The sequence below is a fragment of the Cynocephalus volans genome, chromosome 7 (genome assembly GCF_027409185.1).
Source record: "Cynocephalus volans isolate mCynVol1 chromosome 7, mCynVol1.pri, whole genome shotgun sequence".
Taxonomy (NCBI): Eukaryota; Metazoa; Chordata; class Mammalia; order Dermoptera; family Cynocephalidae; genus Cynocephalus; species Cynocephalus volans.
In genome coordinates, this window is record NC_084466.1 from 134,511,046 (window position 1) to 134,532,324 (window position 21,279).

General features: G+C 49.9%; 1 protein-coding gene across 4 annotated transcripts in view; it reads right to left on the bottom strand.

Moving 5' to 3' along the window:
• Window positions 1-21,279, bottom strand: part of SH3PXD2A (SH3 and PX domains 2A) — a 238,199-nt gene that overhangs the window by 130,032 nt on the left and 86,888 nt on the right. For all 4 annotated transcript variants that reach the window (XR_010024035.1, XR_010024034.1, XM_063101874.1 and 1 more), the window contains exon 3: window positions 19,615-19,690. Coding sequence is in view for 2 of the 4 variants with exons in the window: in XM_063101874.1 (XP_062957944.1) it covers window positions 19,615-19,690 (76 nt within the window). In the remaining 2 variants the exon portion in view is untranslated. The remainder of the gene's footprint in view (window positions 1-19,614; window positions 19,691-21,279) is intronic.

Below are 21,279 nucleotides of genomic sequence, written 5' to 3' on the forward strand. Positions count from 1 at the left end.
TGAACACACTTTTGATTTATTAATTGTTGTAAACACGGGGTACATGCTTACCTATGGAGTTAGTTTTGCAAACAAAAGCAAACCCCCTGCATTTGCCAATTTGTTCTCCCTTGCTTTGGAGAATGTACAGGGTTGGTCTCCAGCCCTGACATAGACAGGAGCTATCTCATCACTTATAAGATCTTAGTTTGTACTATAGGCTGCTAGACAAGAGTGGCCCAGGTCTTATGGATCGCCTAAGGTGGCTAGCATCTAGGGATTCCCAGTAAATATCAAATCAGAGAACAATGTGGGCCAGAATGGCACTGTGGATTGTCAGGAGAGGTGGACTGGACCAGTGTGACTCGGGAAAGCACATAGAGCACTGTAGCTGACCTCCATGTTGGCCCTTATCTCCAGGGAAGGAAGAGGACTTTATGATCAAATATAACAACACTTAAAGTGGCTAGGCCAAAGACAAATGCCACCTGAGTGCCACTGGGGTACCTTAGGGCACAGGCTGTGCTCTCATTCAGAGATGAGCTTGGACAGGGCTAAATACACCCTGGAAGGTGCTTGGTAAACCCGCGTACTAAATGTACTAATGTCAGGACAAGTGGCAAAGGCCAAGGACCACTGGCTTTCACAGCCACAGTCACACTGGTCTGATTCCACTATCCACATCCAGCTGTGTTTTTCTATTCTTGATCCAGTGGGAAGGTTAAAAAAATAAAATTAAACTAAAATCTAGGACTATTTAGCTGAAGGCAGCAGGACCAGAGTGCGGGTTGCTGAGATGATAGACTCATGCTGTTGAAACTACTGTGTCTTAGGTACATTTTCCTTCCTGAGCATCTGTCTTCTCATATGCCCAGTGGGATCAGAGGGCTGGAATATGGATTAGAAACAGCAAATGGCATACAGTGTTGGGCACACAGAACTGTCATAGAGAAGTGTGAGGTCACGTCACTCAATATTTGGCCAATAGCCCTTATGAATCCTATGATGATCATCTGTCTGTCTTGATTCCCAATCTTTCTCCACCCCCACTCCCAATCCATTTTCCACCCAGCAGCCAGAATAATAGTCTTATAATATAACCCTTGCTTAAACCTTTCAGTGTCTGCCCAGGCACTGAGAATAGAATCAAAACTCCCTCGAAGGGCCGGCCCGTGGCTCACTTGGGAGAGCGTGGTGCTGACAACACCAAGTCAAGGGTTAAGATCCCCTTACCGGTCATCTTTTAAAAAACAAACAAACAAACAAAAAAACTCCCTCGAGCGGCCTATGAGGCCGTGCAGGACCCAGCTCGTTTCCCCTCTCCAGCTCGTCTTCCATCACTCTCCCCTCATCTGCTCATGCCACCAACACATCCCACTCTTTCCCACCTCTGGACCTGTGTGCATGCTGTCGGCTTTCCTGGAACACACTCCTGCTGCCCTTTGCATGGCTAATGCCTTCAGATCTCGGTGTAAATGTCTCCCCATCAGGGAGGCCTTGCAGACTACTCAGAGTTAAAAAAAGCCTCTCCCACTGTCTCTCCCAGCCTTATTTTTCTCCTGGAATTTACCACTGTTTGTAATGATCTTACTGATCTGCCTCTTCATAAGACTCCCTCAGTACAGAACACAGTACTTCACTTCCGGTGGTCAGTGAAGCCCACTACCCTGTCCTCAGGACCCAACTTGAGTATGGCACAGGGGCCAGCTGACGTTTGCTGAAAGGATAAATGAGTGTGAGTGTGTATATTCACACAGTCTTGCTCTAAGCCATCTCTCCCATTTACACACACACACACACACACACACACACACACACACACACACTCCCTGAGGGTACTAGCAAGTGAGCCCACTCCCCACAAGCAGGGGACTCAGCCTCAGAGTGGGGCTGGGGCTGGGGCAGTGGCTAGACAGAGTGCTTAATTCAGAGGCTGGCACCAGGGCCAAGCCATCCCCACTCTGCATGGGTGTGGGTGTGGTGGGTGTGGTGGGCAGTGGCTCTGCACCCTCCCTGTGGGAGCCCGGGAATAAAGGGCCCCATTCAGCCTGGGCAGCCTCAGCTCCACCCCTCCAGGGGTGGCTGCCCTCAGGAAAGGGGATGGTGGGCGCTGGGCAGAGCTTCCTGCAGCCTCTCCCTGTGGCATGGCGCATAGTGTGGGAGGCTGGGACAGGGGTGCAAGGCCTCCAGGACTCAAAGAGACATAACAGCAAGGCCCAGCACAGGAGGACGCTGCGGGGCGGGCAGGCGGCAGTCTTGGTTCAGAGCGATGAGGCTGAAAGGCATTTGTTCACTGATGCTCAGAAGCAGAGGAAAATCCCCAGATGCAGAGGCCCATTGGCAAAGGGCTCCATAACCATAGGCCTGGCTGGGCCAGCCAGAGGGGAGTTTGCCTGGCTCTCTTGGGAAGGACACTGTGCCCCAAAGCCTGCTCTTCTTGAGCTTTGGTTCTCCTGGCAGAACTGACCCCAGACAGTCAACTCTCTTTAGCAATCTGCCACCCACATTTTCCATGGTTCCACCCCTCTTGCAAGGATAGTGATGACAATATTAATAAGAAATGACATTCATTGAGTGCTTTGCATGTGCTGAGCACAGTGCCAAGTCCTTTACATTTATTATGATATTTAATCTTCATAACAACCTATGCTCTGGGTACTGGCTACCGTTGTTCCCATTTTACAGATGGGTAAACTGAAGGCCAGAAAAGTTGAGTAACCTGTTCAAGGTCACACAGCCAGTAAGTGGTGGAGCTGAGATTTGATGTGCCATGGTCTCTTCCTTTATACAGACTGGAAGTGCTATTTTCCTTCCTTTCCCTGTACGCAGGGCTGTGTATCCCCTTGGCCTGCCTTCCCTCAGAGGCACATCTCAACCCTATCCCAGCCCCATGAGTAGGGTCAGCGTGTGTCATTCATTCACTCCCTCTCACATGCTGGGTACTGCACTGGGGACCAGAATGTGATGGTGACCAACACAGACACTGTTCTTGCCCTCACAGATGACACAGTGTGCAAGTATTGTGCTGCCATGTATCGATTATGATGGGGACACACAAGAGGGAGACAGGCAAAAGGAAGAAGGTTCCAGGCAGAGGGAGGAGCCTGAGCGAAGGTCCAGAGACTACAGAGACCAGGCACATCCAAGAAGCTGGAGTGAGTTTGGTGTGGCTGGAGAGTGGTGGTGCGTGTCCGGAGGTGCTGGGAGGTTACTGGGGTCTGGGTTATGAATGGTGCAAGAACAGACTGAATGAGAAACAGGTGTTTGATCACATGGGACACACAGAGCAAGAAAAGACACTAAAGTTGCATTTTCAGAAGTACGTGAGTTCCTGAACCTTCCAGGCCGAGGACCATCACTTTTACCTGAGAGGACACGGTGCCTTCAGACCCTGGCCGGGCACGTACAACATAAGTTCACACTTGTGGTATCACCAACGTCTACACCTACCACAGCCCACATGGGCCACAGGGGTGGAAACCAGGAGACCCTGAGGTCATCTCATCCAGCCCCCTCACTTTCTGAGGTGAAAGCTGAGCTCAGAGGGGACCACGCTTTGCCCGACTTCACATATCCAGTTAGCAGCCACGCTGGACTCAGTAAGCACGTGTGCTGGCAGCCAGGTTCTGGGGCGGGTTTGCAGCTTCTGCACTTACGGGTTATGTCCCCAAGGCTCTCCAACTTGACTGTCTTTCCTGCTCCAATTTCCACCCCACTCCTAGCCCATGACAACAGCTGCCACCCACTAACACCATTTCATAGAACTGAAGGCTCATAGGAGCCTGTGGTTGTTGCCCTCCAAGACGTCCCTGGTCACGCCTGCCCTATGGTCCCCTCCCACACTGAAGAGGGCTGACCTGTTGCAAGCAGTCAGATAGTGTGGACTTGCGAGTCTAGATTAGGACAGACATTGTGCCTTCCTTCTTGATTTCCCTCTTGGATCACGCACCCCAGGGGAAGCCAGCTTCCATGTTGTAAGGACACTCAAGCAGCTCTATAGAGAGGTCCCCATGGCGAGGAACAGAGGCCCCTGCCAGCAGCCAGCACCTGTATGCCAGCCACTGAGTGAGCCCTCTCGCAAGTGGATCCTCCAATCCCAGTCAGGACTTTGGCTGACATCTTGACTACAACCTCATGAGAGATTCTGAGTCAAAACCACCCACTTACATGGTTCCTGAATTCCTGGCCCGTAGAAGCTATGTGAGATAAATTATTAATGTTGTATTGAGCTGCTAAATTTGGGGGGTAATTTGTTACACAGCAACAGGTAACTAATACAGGGCCTACCACTGCTCATGAGAGGGCAGAATCCCTGGGTTACCCGAATCAGAGATATTTGGGGTGTTGTTACAAATGCAGATTCCTGGGCTTTGCCTATATATAAGAATAGAAGGGGACGGGGGCAGGATGACAGTCTGCATTTTTAATAAGCCCCTGACTGGTTCTCATGTGCCTTTGAGGCTGAGAATCACTGAACTAATCTAACTCATCTTGTAGATCTAGAGAGGCTCAGAGGGCTGATGGGCTGGTCCTCATCACACACGAAGCTGAGGCAGGCTGGGGCCTAGAATCCAGCACCTGACTTCCGGTTCAGGGCTCCTTCTACCTTGTCCTTTCAGGTTGCCATTTTTGAGAGTCATGGGCTTTCTTTTTTTTTGCTTCTTCTATTTATGCTTAAAATTTGCATGTAGCAATTGTTTGTCTGCTTTAGACCTTGCTTTGCTTTGCCTGGGAACAACCCTGTCAGCACTACCCAAAATGTGGGCCTAATGGTAAGAAGGGCAGGGCCGTTAGGCCATGCAGAGAAGCTGGAGCTGTTAGAGAACTGCATCAGAAAGGTACCTTTTCTACCCACCAAGCTGCTTCACGCCAGCCATTTCTCCCAGGCCAACAAAATGCAGCATATGAACGAGGATAATCTGGGAGCTCACCTTAACTCCTGACAGACTGCTACTCCAGCAGGTAAGAATAATAATTGCACTTTCACTTCCTCAGCATTTTGAGGCTTAGAAAGAATCCATGCACAATCTTATTGAATTGCCTTTGCAGACTGCAAGACAAGCAGGTGTGGTACCCATTCGGTCATTCACTCTACACATTTGTTAAGCAGCTACTATGTGCCAAGTGACACCCTACGTACAGGGGATATACAGATTTGTTTCTTTATATATGTTTACTGTGTGCCAGGCACTGTTTTAAGCACTTTACAAATATTAACTCATTTAACCCTTGCAATGGCCCAGCAAAGTATATACTATCATTCTCAGCATTTAACAAGGAAAATGAAGTACAGAGAGATGAAGTAAACTTCCCAAGGCCAAACAGCTAGTAAGTGGCAGAAGGAAGATTTTAACCTAGGCAATCTGGCCCTAGACTTCACCCTCTCGGAAAGTTTAATAACACATGGTTCCTGCTCCTCAAAAACTCCTGCCTTTAACATCCCCATGACCACAGATGACAAAAGTGAAGCTCAGAGATATCTTCTGAATTTCCCCAAGTCACACAATGCTGGGACTAAAAGCCAGGTCTGATTCCAGGCAGCATTACTTTGCTCTACCATGTGTGTCTGTTCACAAAACAGGTTTAGCAAGAGATGGGTGTGAAGGAGACAACAAGTGGGGCGTTTTTAGAGCCCAGAAAGAGAGAGGGTTTCTCCAGGCCCCACTGGCAAACTGGAAGCCTCCCCAAGAGACACCAAAGCCACAGAATAACCCACACTCACTGTCCACCCTCGTGATTTGTGACTGTCTGCTGCCCCGCTGGTATTCATGCCTCCAGATATTTTGGGGCACTGTTATTTATAGACCACGTTTCTATTTATATTTTCATTGAATTCTTGCTAACTCTAGCTAATCTCCCCCCATCCTCAAAACCTAGAGAGAGGAGGATAAGAACTCTTATTCACCAAGTAAGTCAGGGGCAAAGGTGAAGGTCAAAGTCTTGGCTGTGTGTGCAGTCTTTCAGCAGGAGTCCTTTGCAGGGAAACGTTTAAGACAAGGGGGCTTTCTATGCCTTCCAAAGGAAAAGGGGGGGGTAGGGAGGGGGAAGGACACAAGGCTGGCCTTATACAGAGACAGCTACATTCTGCCAGTACAGTGGGATCTGAGGTGAGCCTAGAAGACCCCTCTAGTTTTAAAACGTTTTCCTTTCTGCATGATAGTCCATCACTAGGTACTTTGGTCTTAATAGCTATTAGATTATAACTTATTGGGACTATGAGAAAACCTAGACAATATCAAGTCCAATGCTTGTATTTCACAGACGGGGAAACTCAGGCTCAGAGAAGGGCTGTGACCTGTCCTGCTTATGGGGGAATCTAAATGAATAAATGGAAACCTATTACAATGCACAGGAGACCATCCCAGTGTTGAAGAAAGTGCTGTGGGGCATGGCAAAAGAAACAGGAGACAGCAAAACAGGCCAAGAGCTCTTCTCTCACTAAGTTTTGGAAATGAACAAGTGAAACCATGTGACATTTCCTAAGGTTCTATTTGGTGTCCCAAATGCAAACTTCCTAGTTTTAGTATCACATAGAAAAATAAAGGTAAAGTGGGACTTTCTTCTTCCTCATTTTCAGTCCCCTGTTAAATTGTGGCTTAGGAAACAGTATCTGTGATGATTGTCACTACATGGTTACTTTATAGGTTGGGGTTTCCAAAAGCCAGCCTTCCAGAAGTCAACTATTTCTTTCTGGGCACTATGCCTGCAATTCCAACAACTGCCACTAGGTGACTGGCTAAAGTTAGGTCGGTTGAATGAAAAGTAACAAAAATAATGTAATCTAGACAAGACCTTTATAGTAGGAATATGACACTTTGTAAAAAGGACAATATTAGTCAACCTCTAATTAACATATTTAAAAAATCATGATACAAAACTTGAAACAAGGTTTAAAGAAATGTAAACATCCTGGTGCAGGCAACGTACTCTAAAGCCAAATAATAACTGTTTCTTGGTGGCTAGCCAGTACAGGGATCTTAATCCTTGACCTTGGTGTTATCAGCACCACACTTTACAAACTTGAACTGTTAATCTCTAGGCAGTACGTTTTTGGTCAATCCCACTCTGTGGCAAGTACTTCCAGGACATAAAGAATACTGATCAAAAGCTTGGGCTTGGAAGTGGGGGGACCTGGGTTTGAATTCTAGCTCATCCACTTACTAGCTAAGTGGCTCTGGGCAAGTCATGCACTCTTTTCAGCCTGTGAGTCTTCATCTGTAAAGAGGGGTTATTGTCATTAAATGAGATAATATAAGCACATGGAGTACTTTGAACAGTATCTGGCAAAAGTATACTCTTAATAAAGAGTATAATCCTTAGGCAGACATTTTCTCTTATTTACAATTGTTTAATCTGTTAAAAGTCCCAGGCCTCACATACAGTTCATCAGAAAGGTGTTTGTAACTTTTCCCCTACAGCCAATTCAGCAAAAAGTTATCTCTGGGCCACTGGGCTCATGTTGTGAACAGCTGTGCCACTTCCTCTAAGGAGCAAGTCTTTCTGTCAAGTCAGAAATGCTCTGCCAACCACATAGGTCTTACTTAAGCCATGGTCACCAACTACCAACTATTGAACTTGAAAATTTATTTTTCAGATCAGAAACAAGAAGCTGGGAATAAAAAATCTGCCAGTCAGAGAAGAGTTACCTGGTCACCAAATTACCAGACACTCATTCATCTCAACTCTCCTCCCTTGGCTCCTAATTTTGAAGTTTAAGTCTGCAATAATTATTTTGTCTAGAAGAGCAAAATATGTCCCTTTAAAATGTCGGGGTTTTTTGACTTAACTTTTTTTTACCAAAGACTCTTTCATAGAGCCCGTTTTCCTTCTTAACAGTACAACATAACTGGATACATAGATTTTAGACATTCTCATGTAATGCTGTCTTCAAAACCACAGAGTTCATGGGCCAGTCTCTCCCATCTTCGATCAGAGAGACTTCTGAAATAAAAACTGTAGTAATCTCCCTGACCCAAAATTTCACCCTGTCTTGGAAGGGAGGGGAGAGAGAGTGTACTGACTTACATCTGATGAGGGAGTGTGGCCGGGGCCTGAGCATCCTCCTGGTTAGTCTAGTGGCGGGGGTGGAGATAGAGGCTGTGCAGTTACATATGACACCATCCCACAGGATACCAGAAACAGGTGGGCAGCTCAGGTATGTGTAGGGATGTGAGGCCAAGGAACCAGCCCTCACCAAGTTACCTGTGTGAAGGCTAGTCTCTCCATGCACCTATACTTTAGGTCAGAAATTGGTTCACCATCAGAGGCTCAGTGGTTTATATAAGACAGAGTAGACATCCTATAGAAAGGCTCTGATGGATCTTATAATATTGCTTTTCCAACTTTACTGGGTATACACATCACCTGTGCATCTTATTAAAATGCAGACTGTGACTTAGCAGGATTGGGGTGGAGCCAACACTGCATTTTTAACAAGCTCGCAGATGATACCCAAGCTGCCGATCTGCAAACCTCAACACGCACAAGACTGCGAGACCTCACTCCTGGGAAAGCTTCTAGGAGGCTACATTTGAACTATCCAGGAGAGACAGCTCGCCATTTTGTGTGGAACCCGATACTAATAATCATTGTGTTCCACTGTGGATTGAGTGCTTACTATGTGCTTTACAGATGACATTTCATCTAATGCTCACAATAACCTTGGGAGGCATTTCATAGGTGAGGATGACGATGGAGGTGCAAAAATGCTGAGTAGAACAGGCCCATAGTCACACAGCTGTTAGGAGGCTGAGTTGGGATTTGAATCCCTGGTTTGTCTGGCTCTGAAGCCTCCAGTGCTGAAATGCAATAGTTACCTGTCTCCACCACAGAAAAAGCACAGAGTTTCCAGTCAAACAAGCAGCACCAGGTAGAAAGCCCAGGTGTGAACCCAGATCTGTTGGAGCCCAAAGCCAGTGCTTGGAACCACACACTCTGGGCTCACAGAGATGAGAGTTACACAGCTTCCTTCAGCAGTGCAATGCTGGAAATTTTCCCCGATGCTCAAATTCATTCTCACTAGGGGAAATCTGGTCCCCTGTGTTCTGGCCTGAGGAGAAACAGAAATGTAGCCCCCTCCCCTCATGTGAGCCTCTCCTTGGCTGCTGGAGCCTACGGGGGCATCACCAGCCACCCTGTCCCTGAAGGGTAGAGACTGCTAGGCCCACCGGCCCACCCCACCATCTGCATTCGCCTCCTCCCCTGCCTTCTGAAGGCACATTCAGGTGAACAGACTCCATCCTCAGGCCATGCCAGTCCCCTTGGGCTGACTGTGGTCTGGAGGCCAGGCAGCCTGGCACGCTGGGCATCTTCAGCAGGCATCAGTCCTGTGAATTGTGGAGGGGAAGGGGAAGGAGGTATTTCCAGGGTCCAGAAACACTGTCCTGCCAATGCCAAGCAGCCCCTGGATGAATGATGCATCAGTTCAAATGGGCTGGGGCAGCTCCAAGGGGCAGCTCAGTCTTTGCCAGGGAAGAGCTCTGGCTTGGGCTCTGTCCTGGGGCCTGGGTCCAGTCAGAGTGACCTTGGAGAGCAGCAGGGGGTCAGGCCAGGACACCATGGAGATGTTCCACCAGTGCCCCTCACAAGAAGGTGGAGGGAGACTGAGCTCCCTCTCAATGGCTCTCAATGTTCTTCCTCCACCGCCACCCCCTGCTGTCCCTCCCAGCCCCCCACTGAAGCCTGGACCCAGAAACCAGAGTGCCTAATGCCCGGAGGCTCCTGGGGAGGGAGGCTGCCCACCACAAAGCATCTTTCATATGCTCCAAAGGCCTTGGCTATCTCAGGGAGGAGGGAGGACATCATTTCCTTTCACCCCCAGGGACGAAGTCCACAGGGCAGGAGCCTGGGTGTGGGGGTTGCTGTGAAGTGTTGTGTCTGCTGTCCTGGCCAGGGCTGCCCCAGACAGAACCATGGGCACCCTCATTCCTGCCCCTCCCCCATCCCCCTCCCACCCATGCACGACCCCTGGCTGCTCCTCTAAGACACATCTCAGATCCATCTGCTTCCCTCCACTGCGGCCCAGCCTTGTTGTCTCTCACCTGCCTCTCCTGGCCATCCCACCTCTATGCTTGCACCCTTCAGGTCCGTCTGAGGGATCCTTTCAAAACAAATCCGACGGCAGGGCCCCTCAGAGACTTCGTCAGGCCAGGGCTCAGTAATGGTCCTGCCAGCCATCTACATGTGAGTGTGAATTTACTGACACACCACTCCCAGGGACATCAGAGCAAAACTGTCCTCTCTAAGCATGGAGTGAAAGGACTGGGCTTTGTAAAGGGACATGTGGGCATCAGGTAAGGTAACAATTTATTTCCAGGGGGGAGGCGTGGGTGGGGAAGTTTAGGAGTGTTACAGACACCTGAAATCATGCTCATCACCTTCCAGTGACTTTGCCAACAAGCAAGGCGATCCCTGGTTTAACAGTGATTAGCAGGAGTTAGATTAGAATCCAGGACTCTTGAGTCCTGGGTCAGGGGGCATTTTCTGTACATTAGATTACATGCACTGACTGAGACCATGAAAAGATAAGCATTTCTGCTCGGATCAGAAGCTTCTTGGTGAAGATAGCCCAGGACACACTCTATTCAGGTATCAGGCTTTGGGGTAGGTGGCCAGGAGGTCGATTCCTTTCTAGAATTATCTTTAGACAAGGAAGACACACAGCAAGTTGGAATGAGGCGGCTTGGCTCTTTTCCTGGTCTTGAAATGTGGGATGATATGGGGAAGGGCTTGGGGCCTGATCCACATTTACTTTCAAAAGCAAAAAGGGCCCTTGCATGCTGCCTCCTGCAAACCTCGTTACTCCTGGCAAGATCTGGCAGCTCTGGAGCTGAGAGCCTGCAAAACTGGTGACGCTGCCATGTGATCATAACCTTGGGTCCAGGGCCACTCAGCTCCACCCCACCTTCCAGCTCACACCAGCCATCATCTGGGCTAGCAGCTCTTCAGAAACAAGCTCCTGGCTGCTTTGCAAGTTACCACAGGCAAGGAAGAAGCAGCGGGAAATGTGGCCATGGCCGAGCTGTGAAGGGAAGAGCTGAGTCAGCGTGAGGGGGTGGGGGTGGCAGGCAGAGGGCAGAGCAAGGGAAGCCCCACATCTGCCTCCTGCGACAAAGCCACCCAGAGCCAAGGTGGGCTTGCAGCTCACACAGTGCTTTCCATGTATTAACCACTTGCAAGTTCGCCCCAAACCATAATCAACCCAGTTGACTCATGAGGCTGCGGACCTTGGAGCTGTGTGACTGGGCTGAATGGCACAGCTCCTGTACATGTGCGTGCAGCCGGCTCCCTTTTGTTCAGAGGTAGCTGCGCCACAGGGGACCCGCTGTGGAGTTCCTTGGTTCCACAGCTGCTATATGCCAGCTCTCTCTGTGGTGACTCAGCCTTCCCCACTTGCTCCACCTGCTTCTTGCTGTCCCTCAAACACACACCATTGGTCTCACTCAGGCCACTATCCTTGCTGTCCCCTCAGCCTGGTGCCCCAGAGCCCTGACCTTCCCAAGCCTGGCTCAGTTCAGATGTTACCTCCACCAAGAGGCCTTTCTTGACTCAGATGTCCCAAGCCACATGACCTGGTTATTTTTCTTTCTGGCACTTACCACTACTGGAAATTGCTCATTTATCTGTTTACTTCTAACCCCCCCACTGCAAGGTAAACCTCCTGAGAACAGCAACCTGGCCTGCCTTGTTCTTGGCCATATCACCAGTGCCTACAGCTGGGTCTAACACATAGTAGGTGCTCAATAAATGCCTGTAGCAGAAATAAATGAATGCAGCTCTCCCACGTAGTGTTTGGAGCTGGTGCTGACATCAGGCTCTGAGAATGGCCCGCTCCAGATTACAGAGCAGGAAAATGATTGGGGGTGGGGAGCAGTAATTACAGCGAGGGAAGACCTAGCGCTTCCACAGGAGGCTGGAGGAAAGCAGATTTTACAATGCAAATGGTGCCTCTGAGGCCTGTAATCTTGCTGACCTTTTTTAAACCCCAGCATTACCAGGAGACCCTATTTTTCCTTCTCCACCACATAGGTTTGCCTTTTCCTGCCATCGCAGGTCACCAGTGGGGCCCAGAAACCTCTCAGCCCCTCTCCCTCTGGGGCCATAGTCCCTGCCAGCATCTCTGAGCTGCTACCTCCCTGGAAGTTTCCATGGCTCTTCAGGGAGGGCTTTCTTAGGCTGGCACCTGGTGGAGACACGCAGAAACACCTACAGCCCAGGGAGAGGGTCAGCTCTAGCTAAAGACACCCTTCCCCCTGCTTCCTTCTGCGCTGGAACAAACACCGGATCTGCTGCATACAGATCCGGGGGCAGGGAGAGAAAGGCCCTGGAGAATGGAGATTGTGCTTGCAATTCACCCAGCACCCTCCTGCACTGTGGCTCCAAACTGCTTCTTCATTAAGGGGCTGGTATGTAAACTGCTGAGCTGGTACAAAAAAACCAAGCACTCCTGCCATCTAAAAATACACCCCTTTAAGCTCCTAAGGTCATGAGGCTGTCTGCAGGCTGGCAGCACCTACCTTGATTATGGTTATAGGTTCACTTTTATCCCTAAGCAACCTCGCTTCTTCATGACTCATCAACTTGGGAATACAATATGTATATGTATGGGCAGGGCTGACTCAGCTATTAGCATGAGAGGGCTTTCTGGAAAACCAGAGCCAGTGCCAGCCAGCACAGATGCTTGCAAGTGGGAGGGGACCTCGCACAGCCTTTACAGAGTGAGTTCAGCTCTTTCTGCTCCACTGCCTGGCTTCTGAAGTCCCTTGGTCCCTGGTCACAGTTGTTTGCTTTTTACATCAGCAGCTACACACTCTACTTTACTCTGTAATGGCCATTTCCTCCCAGGGAGCCTCCTCAAGCCAGCAAACTCAGGATACACAGGAAACCTACTCCAATCCCAGGATGGGCAACAGGAGATGGATTTTCCACAACAGTCTTTTAAACAAGGCAGAAAGTTCCATGTAAATAGTAGGCTGCTCTGAAAGGCTGCTGAGCCCAGTATATGTGGTCCAATGTACCAAGGATCTTCATTTCTGCCCACCGTCCAAAAATCAGGAGACCCCAGAAAGCATAAGATACACTTGTGAGACAATTCTCCCTCAGTCTCTTGCATTTCTGCATGTCTTGTAAATAAAGCACTAACTGCCTTTTGTCTTGGATTATCTTTTCAAAGGTGTTTGCATAGCAAATAGCCTTAGAAGACAGAAGAATTGTTTGGCTCTGGAGCAAATAGCAGGTTTGCATAAAGCCTTAGACAATAAAGATATTGCCTCTGGGGCAGGTTTGCTTACTGTGTATTATAAAAGATGTGGGTTCCCTAAGAGCTGGGCTCCTCTCCTGTGATGTAGCTCACTGCACGTGCATTCATCTGAGCCCATCACGTTACCCCTGCGGAACTTGAGGGCAATGGAACTGATGCAAGTGTGCTGATGCTCATGCTGGTTATTGTGTTATAATAAAGTTTTTTGTCTCCAGCCCAGGAGTCTAGTGTTTTCTGCTGGCATCCGTGAAACTATGGTAGGCTAACTTAACCAGCTTGTAAATAGGTTAAAATCTTAGACCTTTCACAGTCATTTACAATGTTGCTTCTAATGGGGTCAAGGTGATTGCCCAGTATCCAAGCTCCAGGTCTGCCCTGTTTCTAGCAAACTCAGAAGCCCCAAATCATTAAAAAAAAAACCCAAAAAACCCCAAAACAACAGCAACAAAAAAACCTGTATGTAACCCAGGGAAGAAAGATTAAAAAAAAAAAAAGTTCATTGCAACAGGACTTTTTAAATACAATAATACCACCTAGGATCCGTAAAAGATGTGATTTGTCCTAAAGGTCTGAATTTGCACAGAGTTTTCAGAAATATGCCTCATGTAAAAGAAGTTACCCATGCTTTTTTGTTGGCGTAGGAATGCCAAGAGGTCGGTCTGGGAGTGGAGCTTCTCAGGGACTATTATCAAGTCACTTCCTCCTTCCTAATGGCCAGCTGGCATGCTTGCTCAATGGCACTCTCTACTTCCCTAAAGTAAAAACCAATTACTCAGGTCTGTGGTCTAGTTAATTGAGTTGTGCCAATATCAATTTCCTGGTTTTGATAATATACCGCAGTTACATAAGATGTTGCCATTGGGAGGAAGTGATTTGACCTCTCCTTAAAATAGGAATTAATATCATCTACCCTGCAGTATGCAGGTGGAATTGGAGGGGAGAAATGTAGAGTGCCTAGCTAGTATTTCTGCAACATCTCATGAAGCTATAATTATTTCAAAATAAAAAGTTAAAAAAAAAATTGTTGTGACTTAGGAAACCAAATAGTCAATCTTGTTAGATTCATAGTTAAATAAGACAGTGCTCTGAAAGCCTTGGGGCTATCTTATTTGTAATCATATTAGAACAATAATAAACTACATGGTTTAATTGCAAAAAAAGAAAAATCAATTACTCAGGTGTTGGTGACTTCAGCCACTCATAGAATGAGAGAGCTCTTACAGGTTACCTGAGTCCGCATGAGGTTCAGGCCACCTCGCTGCCTCAAGCAGTGCACTCTTAAAGCATGAGACAGCAATGGCAGCCCCAGCCAGAGGGAGGGATCGCCAGGTGCTTGGTCTCAGGCAGAACCTCCCAAGCCTCCAACCTGGGAGGTTTGGAGGCAAGAAAGGCAGGGCAAAGACAGAGTATAGCTGAGGATGGGTGAGGCAAGTCCTCCTTGCCCAAGGACAGACACAGGGCACGATAGGAATAGCAGCTCTGCCACTTAATGGCTAACTGAAGGTGGAAAGTGATTTGACTTCTTTCTAACATGGGGATAAAGCCACCTAGTGCAAGGCTAGGCACATAGTAGGAGCTCAAGAAAAGGCATCTGTCCAGAAGGGATGCTGGCCAGTTAGCTCAGCGGGTTAGAGTCTGGTGCTGATAACACCGAGGTCCAGGGTTAGATCCCTGTACTGGTCGGCTGCCAGAAAGAAAGGAAGAAAGGAAGGGAGGAAGGAAGGAAGAAAGGAAAAAAGGAAGGGAGGAAGGAAGGAAGGAAAGATTCTGTATATAAGGGAGAACTCAACGAGTCTTAAAGTAGCCACTATGTGTCCAGCCTGTGGTAGAAATGTGACAGAAGTAGATAAGGGCCTTGTCTCAGAGGGAGGCCACAGAGGTCAGCAAAAGAGATGGGTGTGTCTCTCTCACACTCAAGTGATGCAGGGTTTGGAGGTACAAGCCCACACTGCCACGCCCCAGGGCGCCTAGGCCCTGGAGTAACTCTTTGCCCCTTCCCTTCCTGCCCATGAAAACACATGGGTTTTCTTTCCCAGATGCCTTGCTGGAGAACTGCCTGTCCCACATGGGGTCCGTAGCTTCCCCTTGCCCCTCCCATGGGCTCCACAGGCCTCGGGAAGGCTGGTGGTCCTGGGCACAGTGGATCTCCACCCCAAGGGTCCAGAAAGCAGGTTCTACCCCTGGTGAAAACAACTGGGGGCCCCTCTTAAGGGCAGTTCCCTACAAACCTTTATACAGAAGTTGATGGCTATGCAAATGTCAGCTCACTATGTTAATAGTTGTACTGGCTCCTTGTGGCTCTGCTCACAGACACCCACACAAGCCCTACCCGCTACCCCAGCACCACTGCACACCCCCCTGTCTGTCCCCCAAGAGCCAATGGGCACCGTCTGTGGTCAGCTTCTCTGGCGATAGAGCCTTTGCCTTTGGCTGCAGGAGCCCCAGGCACTCACCACTTTTCAAACCCACAGGCTGACTCTGATCTTGGGCCACACACCCACCAGACATATCACAAGCCTGTGTCCTAGATCCCAAGATTCATGGCTCATGGCAGGGATTTTCTGCCAGGATTCAACTGGTAGATGAGTGAGCATGTAACCAAACCGTGGGTTCTTCTCTCTCTCTATCAGCTCCACCAGCCAGCTGAAAATCTATGAGCCCCCAGCCGTGAGCCTGCAGACAGGCGGGCCAAGGCAAAGCAGCTGGCCTAATGCTCCAAACACACCCCCTAGACTCCCCACCTGGTTAGCAGAAATGCTCAGCACATCCCACTTTCTCTGGAGCTAAAACTGAGATCCTTCTGGAAATAATGGGTGCTCTCTGTTTCTTCCCCTGGGGTTTTCCCTGCCCTGAAATTTCCGGTGAGACAAAGGGCTGGCAGAGCTGTTCCCAAGGCTGCCTGCTAACCCTCCCTGGGGTTTAAGAGTGTTTGGAGTCTCCAGGGTTCTGCTGAGTCACTGCTGCCAGAAGTGAGCCTGGGGGCTCAGCAGGTGACCTCAGATGCCCTCCCCAAAGGCAGGGAGGCAGAAACAGAGCCTTAAGCTGGTGTCAGATAACACAGTAGGTGCTGCAGGTGCCCTGCCCAGAGCCCCTTTTTCAGCACCAAGAGGAGCTGAAGCTTCTCCCCTCAGCTGCTGAAGTGTGGGCTGCTCGGGGCTCACAGCTGCCCCTTCTTCAGACGTATGCCATCGGGAGCCAGCTTGCCCAGGCTCCACACCCTCTGGGGGAAGGGCAGCTCACAGACAATGGATGACTGGTGTGGGAGGTATAAAAGTTGTCCCCTGTGATGGGACAACTCTGGTGCCATCCACCCGCCAGCACTCTGAGGTCAACCGTCATCTCTGCCTCACTTCTCCCCCTGCCTGTTCGGCCTCCCCCGGTGCCGTAGGAAGTTCACACGAGAGCACATGCTCAAAAGTCACTTGCAGACGAATCCTCATCTGAGGTTCTGCTTTTACGGAACCTGTCCTAAGACAGGCTATGTTCATCACAGCCCTTCTCTGATGCCCTCTCTTTCTGGGGACACCCTGTGATTCAGGGTGGCGGGGGTATCCTCATGCCCACTCAGTCATCCTAGCCTGGTTATGACTGTGTTGGGCTGTTTTTGCCCAATCTTCTTCCTTCATGTCCAGCTAAGGAGGCAGCAGAGTATGAAAGGGTTAAGGTAGCTTCTAGGCAGCAGGAGGAAAGCCTGGAATAAGCCCCAAGTGGGATTCCAAATGGCCAGCAATGTCCATCCTGAAGTCCTGGAGAGCAAGTGAGCGGAAGAGAAGTGTCCAAGAGGGAACCCCACTGAAAGAAGGGAAGACGAGAAGCCAAGCAAGGCATGAAGGTCACCCCATATTAACTCGCCAACCAGTAGTAGAGAAGCAATCCCCTGCCTCCACGGAAGGAGACTGGGGGCAACATTTCCTTTAGGGCAGGCTGGGGGTGGGGGCAAGTTAGCCTCTCTCCTCTTGACAGTATTACCTGCTATGCACAGGTCACATTTATATGGTTGCTGGAAGGTGTCCCCACGCTTGACTTTTCCTGATAGGTGGCGTGGGGGCATGTGACTTTATTAATGTCTGCCATTTATTGAGTGTTTTGCTATAAGACAAGGGACTGTGCAAAATGCTATCCATGAATTTCTTTAATTCTCACCATAATCCTGTAAAAGGAAATTGAAGTTTAGAGAGGTCCCCAGTTCTGCAGCAACTGTTGGCTTATCTCCCGGGGCAGCTGACGTGGATGGGAGCCCCGGTGCACTAGCCAGGAGTAAGAGTTCTGGTGTTGGCTACCCTTCCTGGCTGTGTGCCCCACGGAGTAGGTACTATTATCAGCCCCGTTTCCAGATGAGGAAACTGAAGCACAGACAAGTTAACACAACCGGTAACCAACAGAGCCAGGGTTTGCAGAGGTGACCCCAGCAGTCTGAGTCCCCAGACACTGGATTGCAGCAGCAGCAGTACACAAGCCTTGCCCTTCACCTCACCCTCCAACCCCACCATCCTTCGAGGGTCAACTCCAGGCTCCCTCTTTCAGGACTGCCATGTTCGGCTTGCAGTGAGTTCTCTGCTCTCCAAGCTCCTTCTCTAATCCCAGCTGGAATCGCACAGTGGGGGAGAGTCACATCCGCCTTAAACCACTCTCTGATTATGGAGCAACTCTTCTCTCTCACTAGCCTGAGGGTTCCTTAGTGAGGGATACAAATCCAGAACTCTCCTTACCTTGCTAGGTCACCCCAGCCCCATCAGCCTGGCACAGGAGGAGCCCCTCATAAACACCCGCTGATCGAATGATATTGAGGCGCTCTTTCCCTGCAGCGCTGGCCAAGGAAGAAGGGGGAGCAGCAGCCCATTCTTCTTGAGAAAAAAGTGGCTTTCACGCCCCAAGGCCAGGTTCACCACCTGCAACAGGGTACCACACTAGCCTCGCGCTGCCCCTGGGAGTCCTGTGCCCACAGCATCCCAGCTGGGCTCCCAGGCCCTGGGTGGGTAGAGCACCAAGACCGTACTGGAGAAACATCGTAAGGTTATTACAAACCGTACACTGGAACATTCCAACTTCCCTCAAGACTCAGCGCAAAGCCAAGCAAGGCACGACGTCTCCCATATTAACTCCTAAGCCAGGAGTGGCGAAGCAGTCCTCCTCCCCATGAAAGGAGGGTGAGACTCCCTACACCCTCTTCGACAGGTTCTGAACCTGCCCAAACTGTGGGATTTAGAAGTTCTTCCTTGCAGCTAAATTAATTCTTTCTATCGCATAAGACTGAGAACAGGCGGCAATATGTGTTCTTGTCTTCAGCTGCTTTTGAGAATGGGGGAAGTGTAAGAAACAGCTTTCAGATAGAAACCACTCTCTGAAGGAGGTGGCCCGAGGTGTGTTTTCAAGTTGGTAAGTAGGTACTAACCATGTGCTGGCAGCATGCCAGGAATGAATGAGGCACAGACCCTGCTTCTTGCAGAGGTCTGACAGATTGCCATCGTCCTGGAGGCTGGTCCACTGTGAAGGGAGCTTCCCTGGGAACCAGCCCACTGGCTTGGGGAGAAAAGTAGGGGATCCAGAGAGCCAGGAGGCAGCATTGCCCAGTGGTTCAGGGCAGAGCCCAGATGTGGGGCAGGAGACCTGAGCTCACCCCTCAGCTCTGCCACTTTCATGGGCAGTTACCTACTCTGTCTGAATCCCAACATCCTCATCCTTTGCGGGGAGTGGGGGGAATTCCCATACACTTCAGTATGAAGGTGTATATGATAACAAACAAAAAGCACTCTGTGAGCTATAAATCTCTACACAAACTTAATGCAGCAGGTTACAACATACCTGAGAAGTTTTCCTCTAATTGACACAACATAATCGACTGCCCTAAACATGTCCCCAAATCGTGTCATGGTTCATGGCCTGGACTTCATTGCCAGACAGACCCGGGTTCAGCTCCTGTCTCTGCCACCTCACAGGCATGTCACATAAGCCACCCGTCTGTATAATGGTGGCATGTGGACTAGAGATCAGACCTGAGGAGTGTGCCCGATTTAAGGTTATCTACGATGAGAACGGGAGGCGGTGGAAACAGCCGGCAGCCCTTCATCCTTTCACAGAAGAACTTGATCTCCCTGTGCTTTTTGTGAAAGGAAAACCAAAGTCCAGGAGCCCGAGAAAGTTCTCAGAAGCTACAGGCCGAGGGTGGCAGAGATGGTCCTGCAATGGCAGGAGAAGCTGCCTGGAGAACTTGGCTTCCAAAACCAGGGTCTTCCAAATCCTTGGGGAATGGTTAATATGCAGATTCCTAGGCCTGCCCCGCCCAGGGTTTCTAGCTTAGTTGCCAGCCTCTTCTTGGCCCAGAGAATACCCTTCCCCAGGTCACCCCCAACCCCTCAGTGGGGCCACCCAAAGCTTACCTGGGAGGAAGGGGATGATCCTTTGCTTGGGGTCCTTCTGACCACCTTCGATGGGAAACTTATCCAAAAGCTGCATCTAAGAAGACAGACAGAGGGACAGGATTCAGAAGCCTGGAATGGTGCTCAGCATCCCTCCTCCACTCTACTCCCCTGCTCCAGGGCCCCACTGTCCTCACACGGATGAGTGACGCCTGAAATCCCTCATTTCACAGACGATTAACAAACCACATGAGGCATGCGAGAGAGGAGGCTGGAGCTCTCTGCGCATCAAAGGGTGTATCTGAACCATCTCAAGGAGGGGGTGGGGTGCGGGGGGAGGGGCTGGAGATGCCCTGAATGAGGCTGGGGTAGCGACAAGCAGGCTTTCAGGCCAGGCTGCAGGTGGGGTTACCTGATGATTCTTCGGGTCCAGTTTCTTTCATACTTCATCTTTGGGGTAAATCCTTCAGCCACCAGCCTTCCCAAACCCCCCCCCGGGCTGGGATGGGGGAAGGCCCCACCTGATACATCAGACAGACCACCCACCTTCCAGAACTACTCTATGGAAACAGATCCAGATGTTATTTTAATTGCAAAACCAAAACAATCTCATTGCCTCCACTGCTGGAAGACCCCCTCCTCCGCTTCCTACCTTCCCACCCTGAGATCACTGCTCTTTTTCCAGGGACAGACCCACTGGAAGAGTTTCCAGGGTTTTGGAGGAACAACTGTTTTTTCTTCTGCTATTCTGGTCTGAAATTCTGCATAAACTGGAAAAACACACAGGAGACAGGATAGACAAGGCCAGGACCCCTGTGTGTGGTTGATCTCGCTTCCGAGGCACAGGCAGAAGCTGGAGCAGAGTGGAAAGGTCCAGGATTTGGTCTTGCCGCCCCAGCTGTGTGACCTCGGGCAAGACGTGGAACCTGTCTCGATTGGGCCTCAGACACCTCCTTGGCAGAATGAGGAGGATCAGTCACATGATATTTGAAGTCCTCCTCCAGTCCTTCAAATATTTATTGAGCAGCTACTTAGAGTACTGGTGCTCAGGAAACCTCAGTAAAGAAGAGACAAGGTCCCTGCACTCAGGGAGTTTAAGTTCTAGCGGATGGAGACAAACAGCGAAGAAATAAATATGTTATATGGGTAGGTGGAATCTTCCCCCATCCTGGCCCAGGAGGGTTTTGGGAAGGCTGGTGGCTGAAGGATTTACCCCGAAGATGAAGAATGAAAGAAACTGGGCCCAAAGAAATCTCTGGAAACCCCACCTGCAGCCTGGCCTGAAAGCCTGGGCTCCCTACCCCTGTCTTACTAATCAGATGGCAATTAGCAGAGACCTGCAGGAGGTGAGGGAGCAAGCCACACTGGACAGGGAGAGTGTTCCAGGCAGGGGAAACAGGAAGTGAAAGAGCCTGAAAAGGCCAGTGTGGTTGGAGTGGCATCAGCAAGGGGCAGAGGGGCAAGCAGTGAGATCTGAGAGGCAGGTCGGGCCAGACCACGAAAGGCCTTGGAGGCTGCGGTGAAGACTCAGGATTTATCCTGATTGATGGGGAAGTCCAGGAAGGCTTTGTGCAGAAGAGAGAGATGATCTGATTCATGCTTTGAAAAGATGGCCCAGCTACAGTGTAGTGAATGGGCCACAGGTGGAAGCAGGGAGACCACTTGGGAGCCTATTGATGGCAGCTT